Source organism: Carettochelys insculpta, chromosome 1, assembly GCF_033958435.1.
Source record: "Carettochelys insculpta isolate YL-2023 chromosome 1, ASM3395843v1, whole genome shotgun sequence".
NCBI lineage: Eukaryota > Metazoa > Chordata > Testudines > Carettochelyidae > Carettochelys > Carettochelys insculpta.
Window position 1 is genome coordinate 220,803,152 of NC_134137.1, and position 12,579 is coordinate 220,815,730.

Below are 12,579 nucleotides of genomic sequence, written 5' to 3' on the forward strand. Positions count from 1 at the left end.
TTGAGGATCTGAGCTGTGAGTCAGAAGACAAGAAGGAGCTGAGGCCTGTAACTGGAGCAGGAGCAAGGCTAGAGAAAGCAGAAACTAGGGCAGGACCAAACACTGCTATGGACTAAAAATATGCTGAGCAGCAACTGAACTACTACTGAGCAGAAGTATTATCCCACTCACTCCTTCAGTCAATCAGACACTTCTATCAGAGCCAGCTATGCTCACTACATTGCCAGGAGACTGGGTCTGCTGCAAGCAAGCCCCTTCACAAACATCCTTGATTATGTATGAAACGGATCCTTTTCTACTTAGTGGAACAGATCTAATGTTCTGAATAACATGGAGTAACTGAGAGGACACATGACGTACAAAATAATCACATCTTACAGGCAATGTTAATAAAGCCTTACCGTGAAAGTAGCATCATTTTGGCTTTAGTTACTGTAAACCCCGCATTAACGATGGTATTAATTAGTTCTCCAACCTTGCATACTGCATCAGGTTTAACCAAAGCCAGTGTTCTGAAAAAGCAGAAAAGAATTTGCAATTTTCATTCTTTGAGGAAAAGACACGTGTAAGTCAACCTTTAAGGGAAGAAGAAAAGAAAAGAAAAAGAAAGCTTCACATAAGAAAAGACAGAAATGCAGAGTTACAGTCATCCAACAATTTTGCCTCAGTCCTTTACTGATGTTTCATCCTGCACATGCATATCTTTCACATATGATGGAAGCATTAAAACCTTACAATAATATTTGCCTGTGACATGGTCAGCAATATGTATGAGACACCTCAGTCATCTAAAACGTCTGTAACTCCAGATATGGTTGTATGTATCTATGCTAAGTCTCACAACAGGGCAATTCCTTTGTAACAAAAATGTTATGTACCTTTGGGAGGCTGTCCTGAATGGCTTGCCTGATGAGATGTGAAATAGCATATATTTGATTTATAAAGTGAAACTATTTTATGCCGGGGGGTTAAGACTTTTTCCCCTCATGACCTCCCATCTCCACTATACTCCAATAATGCATGCCCTAACTTCCCATTTGTTTCTTTTCCCTCTTCTATTTGTGCCTCTTTATTCACACTACTTTTTATGTACAAAATGGGCCTCCTGATCAACAAGCAGCTGTGCTCCTCCTATTCAATCCTTCCACAAAAATCGTGTGTCTTCCACAGTGCTCCTAAAAGAAAGTGAGACCCTTATTTTGGTTGTGTTATAGGAATGCCTAGTGTGATCCCCTCATGCTAGGTGCTGTACAAACATGAGCTATAATCTCTTCCTTTAACCTATCTATTTAGGATTATTAGCTCTCTGGAAGTATTAACCCTATTTTATGGATTAAAAAAATTATGAGAAATCAAAACTAAAACCTCTAAGCTATCCAGTTCATCCTATCTTCTCTGCCATTATCTTTTTATAGTCTAAGCATTTAGAAGCCAGAATTCTTTTAATCATTTTATTTTGTACAGCACCAAGTGCACTATCAGTAGTAAATTATTAATCATAAATAATAAGCAGCAGAGCATGAGCTATGTAAAATAACACTGTGCGCTTTCATTATTTATTCTCACAGTGAGTCAGCATCCAATGTGCTCAGCTTACAAATCAACAGATTATTTATCTAACTACGTGAAACAAACACAGCCTGGAATCTGAAAATCCAGTGAGGCTCTTTCTGCCTTTTACACCGTTTCGAGCAATGGAGGGAGTTTAAGACTGAATGTCTCCTTTATTGCAATGCATTTATACAAGAGAAGTCAGATGCTGCCAGTTCACTTTATTCCCAGCACACCAGAGACGGCTACTTCTGTTTTCACTGCAATTTGTTCTAACTGGAAATAACATGCGAAATTAGGGGAAATTGACAAAGTGCCATTCCATTTGCTCTGATCACTAAAAGACAGCTGAGATTCTGTGAGAATCACAGAATGAACAATATTTTAGCTGTCACACAAGGGCTTTTACACAGAATGGACACAGAAAATGTTAGACGGAAGCAGAATTTAATCTGATATTCCTGGTGGGGCAGAGGAAGGGACAGACCTAAGATGCAAACTTCAGAGCCAAATATGAACTTCCCCAAACATCAAGATGCTCGTTTTTGTGGGTATGATTAAAATACACAGCTAGAGGAAAGAGTGCAATGATGCAAACAAGACCGATTGGTTAGGACACTAGAAAGGATCAAGTTGTTTGCCCAGGAAAGTCAGTTGAGTTTGAAGCTAGCATTTTCCTTCAGAAAGTTTATTTTAGGGGGTGTTTTTGTTTGTTTTATTGTACTTAGAGACACAGTTGGGGGGCAAGAAGGAGGGGGTTAATCCTAGAATAATCTGTTTATTTTGCTGATTTCAGACTTTGATAATAGATCCTTAATTGCTAGAAATATGCAGTGAAATACTTTATGGTGAAGCAATTAACTTCAGTACTAGCTGAAATAAGAACCTGCCAGGAAGACTTTTTTCCAGCACTGGTTTGTAACAGTATTTTTCAGGGTGCGTTTTGTGAAGGACTGCAGGGTAGAAGTGCTCTAGGATCTCCAATACGACAAGGGCTGTCCCAGAGATTGGATTTTAGTTCATGTGATGTATTTGCACTTTTAATTAGCAATATGGTGACACTGCGCTCCCACATTTTTATGGAAATACATTTTGAATATGAACATGCACAATTTAAATATGCTTCATGCAAAACAGGGCAAGTACCCTATCATTTATGATCCTGTAATCTCCTGAATGTGTGTCTTTCTTGTATATGATGTTAGAAATATGAAGTATAAGCCTATTTATTAATCAAAATCTACTATGAACACTATTACTTCAGGAACTTAATGGCCTGGTGCACAAGACAATCTGTGAATGGTCTTGTTTTTCTGGTAAAACTGTATTATGGTTAGTCCTACAAGAGACAGGTGAGAATGCCACTTGAAAATACTCTAAAGTCACTTTTTGGAACTGGATAAATTTTAAAGCTGATTGTCCATACAAGTTTTAACTTAAATGCAATTCTAATCCAAAAAAGGATGACATAAAAATTGGCCTCCACGCACCCCTCCCCAAGCAAATATTTTTCCCTGTACCTGTCTGGAGTCTCACTGGCTCGTTTTACTCACACAAAAAGAGGCCCACGTTTCAGAAAGTACAAGATGCTTGATGTGCAGATGCTAGACTAGCCTGGAATACTCACTATGCATTTTGCACATGCTTTTCTAGTGATGAAAGAACATCTAAGATTTCCAAACTTGAGCCTAAGTGTTTTCTTCTGCAGGTTGAACATCTCTCGTCCGGCACCTAAAGGACCTGACTGATGCCAAATGAGAGAATTTGCTGGATGATGGAAGGCCTAAGCATTACCAAACACTTCCAGTGCTTACTGGGCTCTCAGAAGACATTTAGGGGTAAATTACAGCTAAACAACAGCACAGAACACTGAGAGCCAGGACTGGTGGCTGTGAGCAACCTTTATGGGACCACAGAAAACTTGGGCACACACATGGTAAGTGGTCATCTGCTTAATTAAAACCATGTCAGATTAGGGAGTTTGCCAGACCAGGTTTGTTCCAGATTGGAGAGGTTCAACCTCTACTAGCTGTTTGGGTCTTTCAGGACTATTACAGAACAAGGTGGAAACTATTATGTCATGTACCTCAACCGCACAATTGTCCAGCTGCACTTTCATTATCTTTGGTGATGCCCATGTCATCTTATCTTGCAAAACTCCTCCTTCCCTTTCTGTCACTGCACTAAAAACTATCCCTAACAGACAACTATCCATAAGCAGCCACTTGCCCCACGCAACATACGGTAATCTTGTTTAACAAGTGAAAGCCATCCTCTGGTAGGAAACCAGATTTTCCTGTGCCCTTTGGTGACTGTCTAAGATATATATCAATGGACATAATTTGGTCATTCTGAATAAATTATAGCACTATCTCTTCTACAACAAAAGATAGGCATGATAAATATTATTAACCACATAAAATAGCTGGGGAAAATAAGAGACTAACAGCTTGCTTAGTCACAAAATTTATACTGTTTTAAATTATGAGAGATTTTTTTTCCAACATCTCTTTAACATGGGAAGAGCAGTAGAGAATGGATACAAACATCTCTCTCTCTTTTTATTGTTTTTAAACTGTTACGACAAGCTGATGTATAAAACATATCACTCGGTAAAGAATTACTGTTGGACCACAAGCTTGTGCTTTGTCCCTGCAAGACAAAGTCAACTACTTTTTCAAGGTTCATTCCCTTTAGGGCTAGTAAATACAAAGGTTGAAATTCTGTACAAAGCTACACTCTTTCAATTCCACTACCACTGAAATCAACAGTACTGCACATCAGTGGGGCTACACAGCTGTAATAAAGCTGAACTGAGAGCCAGAATTGGAGCGGGGAGCCGTTTACATTTAAGGGATGGGGCAATGTGGAGGGTGTAGCAACAAATAAGAAAGATCATAGATTTGACAAGAGGGGGTATGGACTACTTTCTCTTGTTTCCAGTGATCAAACCTGTCAAATCTCCTCACCCAAGATGTAAACCAGAAAATGTTATCATCCAACTCCCATCAGCTCTGATCTCTCCAGAGAAAGAAAATTAGCTCGATAAATTCACTTGCACAAATAGTTACATGGACAGAAATACCAAAGGAATTTTAGAGACCACACCCACTTACCTTTCTTTGCGGCTACCCAACTTTCGGGCTGTGTATTGATCCCCATAGTCTACCAGGGAAAGGTGACGTGAGAAGATAGTAACTTTGTTGCCTACAAACAAATCTTCCAGGTGTAAGTCATCATATTTTGTGCGTTTCAGAAAGGTGCGATGGTTCTTCACATCATACTGCAAACAGAAGGAAGATCACCAACCAGTTACAGAGCATGATTAAACTATAAGCAAATTCATAATAAATTCTGTAAAGTTTTAGAGTAGTCTCAAAAGTATTATGGGATCCAGTGAGGTTGCTGTGATTCACTGAATTTTTTAGCCTTTGAGTGTCCACGTACAATAGAGACGGCCATGGGATAACGACAACCACCGTTGAACCTCTCTGGTCTGGCAACATCCATGGTCCAGTAAGACCGGACAGCCTGAGGGGCTGGTAACACAAGCCAGCTGGGAGTCCAGCAGCTGTGGGGCCAGCTGAAACTGGGAGAAGTGGGTGTGGAGTCAGTCTGGTGGGTCATCAGCAGGAGGGCCAGCAGCCAGGAGCCATTTAGGAGCAAGACTGGGCCCTGGTGGCTGAGAGAGGAAAAAGGGTGCTGAGACCTCTTAGCCTCCTGGCCAGGCTCCCATCATGGTATCAGTCCCCTGGGAGACCCCAGAGCCCAGCTGCATAGGGGTCAGCACTGACCTTCCCTAGGCTGGTAAACTGTCTCATTTGGGTCCAGTCAGGTCCTGAGGGTGCCTGACCAAGGAGGTCCAATTGTATTAAAGCTTCTTCCATTTTAACTGTTAGGCAGTGACACTGGGAGCTCCTCAATACCAGCTAGCACAATGTACTGACATACACATACACATCAGGCCTAACACGGTCACTGTCCCACCATACTGCTATCGAAGTGTGATGTACAAACCAACAACACAATGGTCCCAAAATCAGCGTGTAGTGAGCACATGGGTTGTATACAAAACGTTGTAAACATATCCTAGAAATACATTCTTAAGCCTGAAAAGTTTGCTGGCAAGGCAGATGAGTTGGTATACCAGGGAGCTGACCACACAGCTTAGCAGCAGCAAGATTCACCTGCTGAAGCTGAGAGGGATAGAAAAGTAGGTCACAATTGTGAGTATCCCAGGCAAGAAGTCACTAACCACAAGAGGATGGCATCTCTTAGAACTTGCCAATTTTTAATCTGCTTGTCTTATTTTGATTTGCAGTAAGTGACTCTGATACACTGTGTATATCTCTATTCAGTCTGAATTACTGGGAGTCTCACTGACAGTTTGCCCAAGAGAACCACCCTGTACCACAGTTCTATAACGCAAACAAGAACAGCTCACATCACATGCTGTAACAGGTATCCCTGGGGCTTCACCTCAGCAATGCACACTACAGGTTGAACCACTCATTTGTCACCCTTGGGACCTTCCCAATGCCATATGAGAGAGTTTGCCAGAACACTATTTTCTAGCACATTATCAACACTTCCACTGCTTACTGGGCTCTTAGAAGATATTGAGGGGTCAACTGCAGCTAAACACCACAGACCACTGAGTGCCTGGACTGGTGGCTGGAAACAAACTTTATGGGACTGTGGGAAACATGGCTATGCCCATGATAAGCGGGCATCCAGCTAACTAAAATCATGCCAGATTATGGAGTTTGCAGGATGAGAGCATTCTGAATTAGAGAATTTCAACCTGTATAAATTGTTAGTATAAGACGACTCAAATGTGGGAGAGGAAAGATGAAGGCCCTAAGAACTGGGTTTGAAACACTAACTTATGAGAAAAACAGGAAGTTCCATATTTACTAGGTGGGCTGTCAAAGCATCAGAGGAGATTTTGAAAGGAATAGCTTCCTTACAGCTGTACATGCATATTAAAGATCCCAAAGCACCTCTATAACTAAAGAGGTCTGGCTTGCTGTTCTCACACAAAACTTCCCTTTCTTACCCTTGTATGCCATGTGCCATCCTCTACCATTAAGCTATACCAACCATCAGATTTTGTGAAAATACAAAAATGTTGCCCATTTTTAGAACCAAAGTGAATCTCTTTGATATTCTGAAATGTTTGGATACTCTCCTCCCCTATTTCCAGATTCTAACTGGAATCAATGGAAATTTCAGAGGGTCACCTGCTCTCGTAATTGTCACAGACAATTCTGCATACCAAAAAGCTCCAAATAGTAATGATAAGCACACTTTTTGGGGATGATCATGTGGGCTACCTCACCCTGAACCTTTTGAGGTTCCTTCATCATTGTTCAGAATGAAACTCCTCTTTGTCTTGCACTGACTGGCATCCTATAGTCTAATAGTGAATGAGATCATAAAATGATAAAATAGTCCCTTGAATTCTGATGTATACTACTTCCTGGACTTGTTCAAGAGTTGTATTTTCAGATGTAACCAAAAAAATGATCTTCAAAACTTCTGACGCATGTTTCCTGGACAAGTTCAATCCTACTGAGAAAAAGTTTGTTCTGGTTATTTTGCACTCATGCACTCATTATCAATCAGAAGTAGTGACATGGACAAGAAAAAAAAACCCTGGAGAAGATATTTCCTAATCCACCTGTTTGTGGTTTATTTTCTGGCATGGATGCCTAAATATATTTAAAACATAATGAGCCACAAAGTGGGTAAACAATAGATCAATGTTACTTAGTTTGGTAAATACAGCTTGCAGTTCATTTCTCCCTCTCTCTCTCATACTTTACCTGAAGAAGCAATGATCTAACATCTGCTAACAATCTTTGGTTTTGCATATTTAAAACAAGTATAATCGTTCTCTTATTAAGAAATCACCTACACAGCTCCTTTTCAAAACAATACATTGTTAAGGATTATCTTTTAAGGTTTCAAATGATATTAAAAAATTCTGAGAACCAACAGACCTGATCTGCTTGGTCATGCTACACTGCTACTGTGGAATCTGGGTGCCACAAAGACACATGACCTGCGTTTTAAGTAGGCGTTGAGCTTGTGTGGCCACTCAGGAAAAATTCCAATGCTACCCAGTTGATTACCAGAGCGATCTCAGCTAGGTTTTATGCTTCTGTTGGTGGTGAACACACATATTTCAGTGCACATTAATTTTTTTTCTGAGCATGGATGGAAAAGATTAGCAGGAACACTGCATGTCACTGCATCACCTGATGCTGTAATCCACCGTGAAATTTTATATTTTTCACAAGGGGATGGGAGAAATCAAACTAAAAGTTCTCCTACCTTAGGGAATTTCTATATAAGGTATTTCTATATGAGGAAGTAAACAATGAGGCTATTCCTTAGGCTTCCCTGAGTTTGTTTACTTTTAGAAACAGAGCAAAGACATTAAGTTTGATTAAGTTTTCCATTTCCAAAATTAAAACCATGTTATAGGCTGTGTAGCTTGTCAACATCCGAACTGTGTAGCTGAAAAGTATGCTTAGGAGAATACAAAAAGTATTTACCATTTCAACTGACCCATCTTTTGGATAATACAAGAGTTCATAACGTCGAAAGAGTGAAGCATTCGGGTCATACCATTCTGCAATGAACGCAAATCTGTCATCTTGACTCTGAAAAAGAAGGGACAGAGGGCTGTGATAGCAGTTGCACGCAGACTGATCGCATTAAATTTGTTATTTCACAAATGAAAATCCTAGAGAATATGCTTCAGCACTACGAATAAGAACACTTCTAGCTGCACACCAAGGATGACAGCATTATTAATGAATCAACTCTGATGTCAAAGGAAGCCTCTTAAAATGTGGAGTTTGCCTTAAATAAGTATGATCAAAACACATCGTCCTCATTTTGTCTATACAGTAGTCCTTTGAGTTATGCAAAGTTTGCATTCCCACACACCCTTGCATAACTCAAATTTCGCGGGAGTCAGGGGGCAGCTTTTTCCCCAGCAGAACTCACATTCTGCAGCTGTGGAAGCAGCAGGTGCATCTGGAGCTCCTTTTGCATGGTAAGCCTTGGGGGTGGTGGGGGCAGTTGGGGAGGGTTAAGTTTGGTGGTGGGTTGGGGCTGTGGGAGGTGGGCAGGGGGGTTAAGCTTGGGGTGAGTTACAGCTGCAGAAGTTGTGAGGGGGTAGAGTTGAGCTGGAGCCACATGGGGTTGGTTGAGCCGGAGCCGCGCAAGTAGGTTGAAGCGGGGTAGGGAGTTGAGCTACAGTCACATACAGGGGGTGAGCAAGCCAAGGCCACGTGGGGCCGAGGGGGTTGAGCCAGGGCCACGGGGGAGCAGGATTTTGAGTTGCGCTTAACTTTCGTTAATGGGACTCAAGCGCAACTCGAAATCATGCATTTTGAGGGCTTAATGTACTAGGAAAAAAAGCCCAAACAAACAACCACATTGGGGAATCCAGTCACAAGACAGCCACTGTTTAAATTCAGTTCAGCCCCACCTACTATGCATGATGGAAGGTGTTAGAGAGGCCACTTCAGCCTCTCAACTTTCTAAGGTCAAACTCAGATTGGCCTGAGACCTTGCCCACTTCCATTTGCTATCACATGTTTATCTGCTCACAGCTAACCACAGAACCTTCCCAAATTTCACAACGTGGCCCAAAGGAAAACAGATCCCTCTCTTTTTGATGGTGACAGCAAACAATTTATTCTAATACAGAGATAAATTCACTCAAGGTTCGACAATATTAGTGTGATCTGTGACAATTTCCAAATATTAGTAAGAGGCCTGTGCACCTCAGCCTCATCTACAAATAATTTTCTATGAAAACATTTCTGAAACTAACCAAATGTAGCTGAATGTGCAAGACTTCATCGCTGCTCAAAGGCCTACCCATCTGTGCCATTTGACTCATTTGAGCTATTGGAACAACCAGGGCAAAGTTGAAGGCTTTCCAGAATGTAGGCAGACCTCAGCTTTGAGATGTTGATGCTAGATAATTTTCAGAGGTGGCACTGCCTGACCCTCTAGCATCTGACCATCTCGATGTGGCAACCTCATCAAAAGTAAATCCAGAAGAGTACTTTAGGTATATCTGGCACTGAAGATTTGCTTTGCTCACTGAGGTTTTGAAGTGAAAGACCCTCCTTCATTAAGAGGGCTTGGAGCCAGGTCTGTATACCTATACTGGCCCAGGGTATGAAAGTCTGACAGCAAATCAGGAAAATGGACAAGAAGAATGGCAATGCCAGGTACATGAGATACTGAGTGTGCCTATCAGACGCCCGTAAAAGGGAAGGACACAATGCACATCTCAAACTCCAGCCTGTGGGTTTGATGTAAAGTCCAGACCAAACTCAGTGCCAATTTGGGATTCAAAATTCACAATGATGTGGGAAGAGTCTCAGGAGAACATAAACTACCAAGATCTATTTACAAAGGAAAAACTGACAGGAAAACTGGCTGAAAGTCCAACTCCTGAGACAACAGGTTCCTGTGTTCACTGCTGGTTGCCAAAAGGAAGAAACGGAGGTGCTTTGGACTGCACAAGCATTTTATAGCCTCAGCTCTGAATATTTAGCGCTGTGACAGGGCAATCAGGCAATACCAAAGGATGCTGCTTTTTTCAAAGTTCTGGTGCAGGTGGATACATGCTACAAGGGAAAATGGGCAAAGATCACTCTAATTCACCAAAGTTCTGTTGTGCAACAGTGGTAATACGATGAACAGTTCACTAGTACCGGGTGAGGGGACAGTAGGGATGAAAGGTAATAACAGTAAAAATTGCAGGTACAATAAACCCTTGATTTAGCGGACTAATGGGGGGAAGGGGTGAAAGGGGTAATGCAGAAAGTCCAGTATATCCAAAAGGTTATGCTGTATGATGATGCACTGACCTGCCCAGTCACTGCCTCACTCCTGTCCCTCTGCCCCTCCTGCCCCATCCTTCCCCTCACACCTTCATCCCCTCTCCCAATTACCAAGAGTGAGGAGCTGAAGGCTGGCCTGGCTCCTTCCACCTTCTCCAGCCCCCAACTCCGAGCCACATGCATGAAGGTAGAGCAGCCTCCGACACCATGGCTGCTGCTGAGCACCATTCCAGGCAGCAGCAGCCGAGTGCTGATGTGCTCCACATACATAGGTGGTGGCCCCTCCAGCCCCAGCGACCACTCTAGTGAGTCTCCATCATTTGTTTGCGGAGGGCCCAGGGGGCTGGCAGACAGTGTCGGTTATTTCCAAAGTCCATTATATCAGGGCCTGTTAAAATGAGGATTTACTGTATTTCATACACTTCTAGTGGCTATTTTATTTTTATGTAAAAAATAAAGTATTTTTAACAAACATTAGGAATTGGTGGAAGCTTAGGATGCTGTTTGATACAGTGTCATTTCAACACTGCGAACAACTGATCCGAACTTGAACCCTGAGAGCTACATAAACCTGATCTTTTGGGGACATTCAGAACTAGATTTTAGGGCTTGACCACTGTTCTCTGAGGATGTGTCAACACAGCAAAGTTATTTTGGAATAACAGTCACTTTCAGAAATAACTTGGCAAGCATCTACACAGAAAAACTGCTATTTCAAAATCATTTCAAAATAGTAGACAACTTATTGCAAATTCTGCAAACCTCATTCTAAAAGGAATAGTGCCAATTCCAAAATATCTTTTGGACAAGGAACAGAGGCTATTTCAAAATAAGCTATTCTGGAATACCTTATTCCGCAATAAAACTGCTGCGTAGACATAATATTTCAGATCAGAACACCTGAAAGCAGCGCTTTCAGGGGCTCTAACCCAAAACGGGCTCTCTTGTGCATGGACATGCTATTTTGGAATAAGTTTGCTTATTTTGGAGCTTCCCTGTAGTATGGTTCCCTTATTCTGGAATAGCTTATTTTGTGCATTTTATGGGACTTATTGTAAAACTAGGGAAGTAGTAATCAACACATCGCCCTCGAAGACCTGAGTACACCTCAGATTGAGAATCACTGGTCTAGATCAGAGGTGGGTAAAACCAGCCCAGCAATGCTTCCGATTTGGCCCACCTCCCCCACTGCTCAAAGTGGCCAGTTGCTGGGGCCATGTGTGTGTCCTTGGGAGGAGTATATCTGCAAGCTTGCCCATGGCTCCATCACAGTCCTCACAGCTCCCATTGGCTAAAAACCAACGGGACCTGCCTGAGCCATGACTGTGGCACAGGCAATGCACATACCCCACCCCCAACGCCATGCAGAGACTCACATGGCCCCTGCAGATGGTCACTTTGAGTGGCAAAGGGCCACGGTATGCAAGGAGCTGGCCAGATGGTCCTGATGGACTGCTGGTCAGGAATCACCTCAAGTAAGTGCCTTCCAACCAGGGCCTGCGCCTGGTACCCTACTACCTTCTACATCCCAACTCTGTGCCCCAGGTGACAACTCAAATCCTCTGCACCCCTGTCCTTCAGACAACCTCCTCCCAGACCCTGCACTGCCCTTCAGACAACCCTCCTCCAGGTCAGAATCTTCTCGTACGCCCCATCCCCTTCCCAGATCCTGCACCCCAATTCCCAGCCCCAACCCTCTCCTTCATCCAAACTCCTTCCTTACCTCAAGCTCCCTTTTGTACCCAACCTCCATCCCAGAACCTGCCCCTTCCTCCTCTTACCTCACAAAAAAGGAGTGGTCCCCCATCAAAAACTATAGGCCGTCACTGGTCTAGATAAGATTTAGTTCTGCAATGAGTGAAGGGGACTAGATCAGATGAACTCTTGAGGTCCCTTCCAGTCCTGCATGTCTACGATTGTTCTGAAGATTGACATTCCCTATCTTCCAGAACAAGTACATCATTGGGTACTTTCTCTGCAATATTCCCATCAATGTGCTTCAAACCCTGATTTGGAGGAGCCCTGTTGAGATGAGAGGAGTGTTCATTACTGACAGTCATCCAGAGGGCTTGGAGCCAGGGGGTCATCCTGTTCCATGAGGATTAGACAGAGACCACCAATTTATTTACACATGCCTCCACCTTCTAAT

The 12,579-nt window shown here is 42.5% G+C and overlaps 1 protein-coding gene across 3 annotated transcripts in view; it reads right to left on the bottom strand.

The window, feature by feature from the left end:
- Nucleotides 1–12,579, bottom strand: part of NME7 (NME/NM23 family member 7) — a 179,194-nt gene that overhangs the window by 132,672 nt on the left and 33,943 nt on the right. For 2 of the 3 annotated variants that reach the window (XM_074999849.1, XM_074999865.1), the window contains exons 2-4: nucleotides 8,115–8,222; nucleotides 4,668–4,834; nucleotides 402–512 (exon numbers count right to left, since the gene is read on the bottom strand). In XM_074999849.1, the coding sequence (XP_074855950.1) occupies nucleotides 402–512; nucleotides 4,668–4,834; nucleotides 8,115–8,222 (386 nt within the window). Of the gene's footprint in view, nucleotides 1–401; nucleotides 513–4,667; nucleotides 4,835–8,114; nucleotides 8,223–12,211; nucleotides 12,301–12,579 lie in introns of those variants that run through there. The other variant, XM_074999858.1, reaches the window with a different exon arrangement.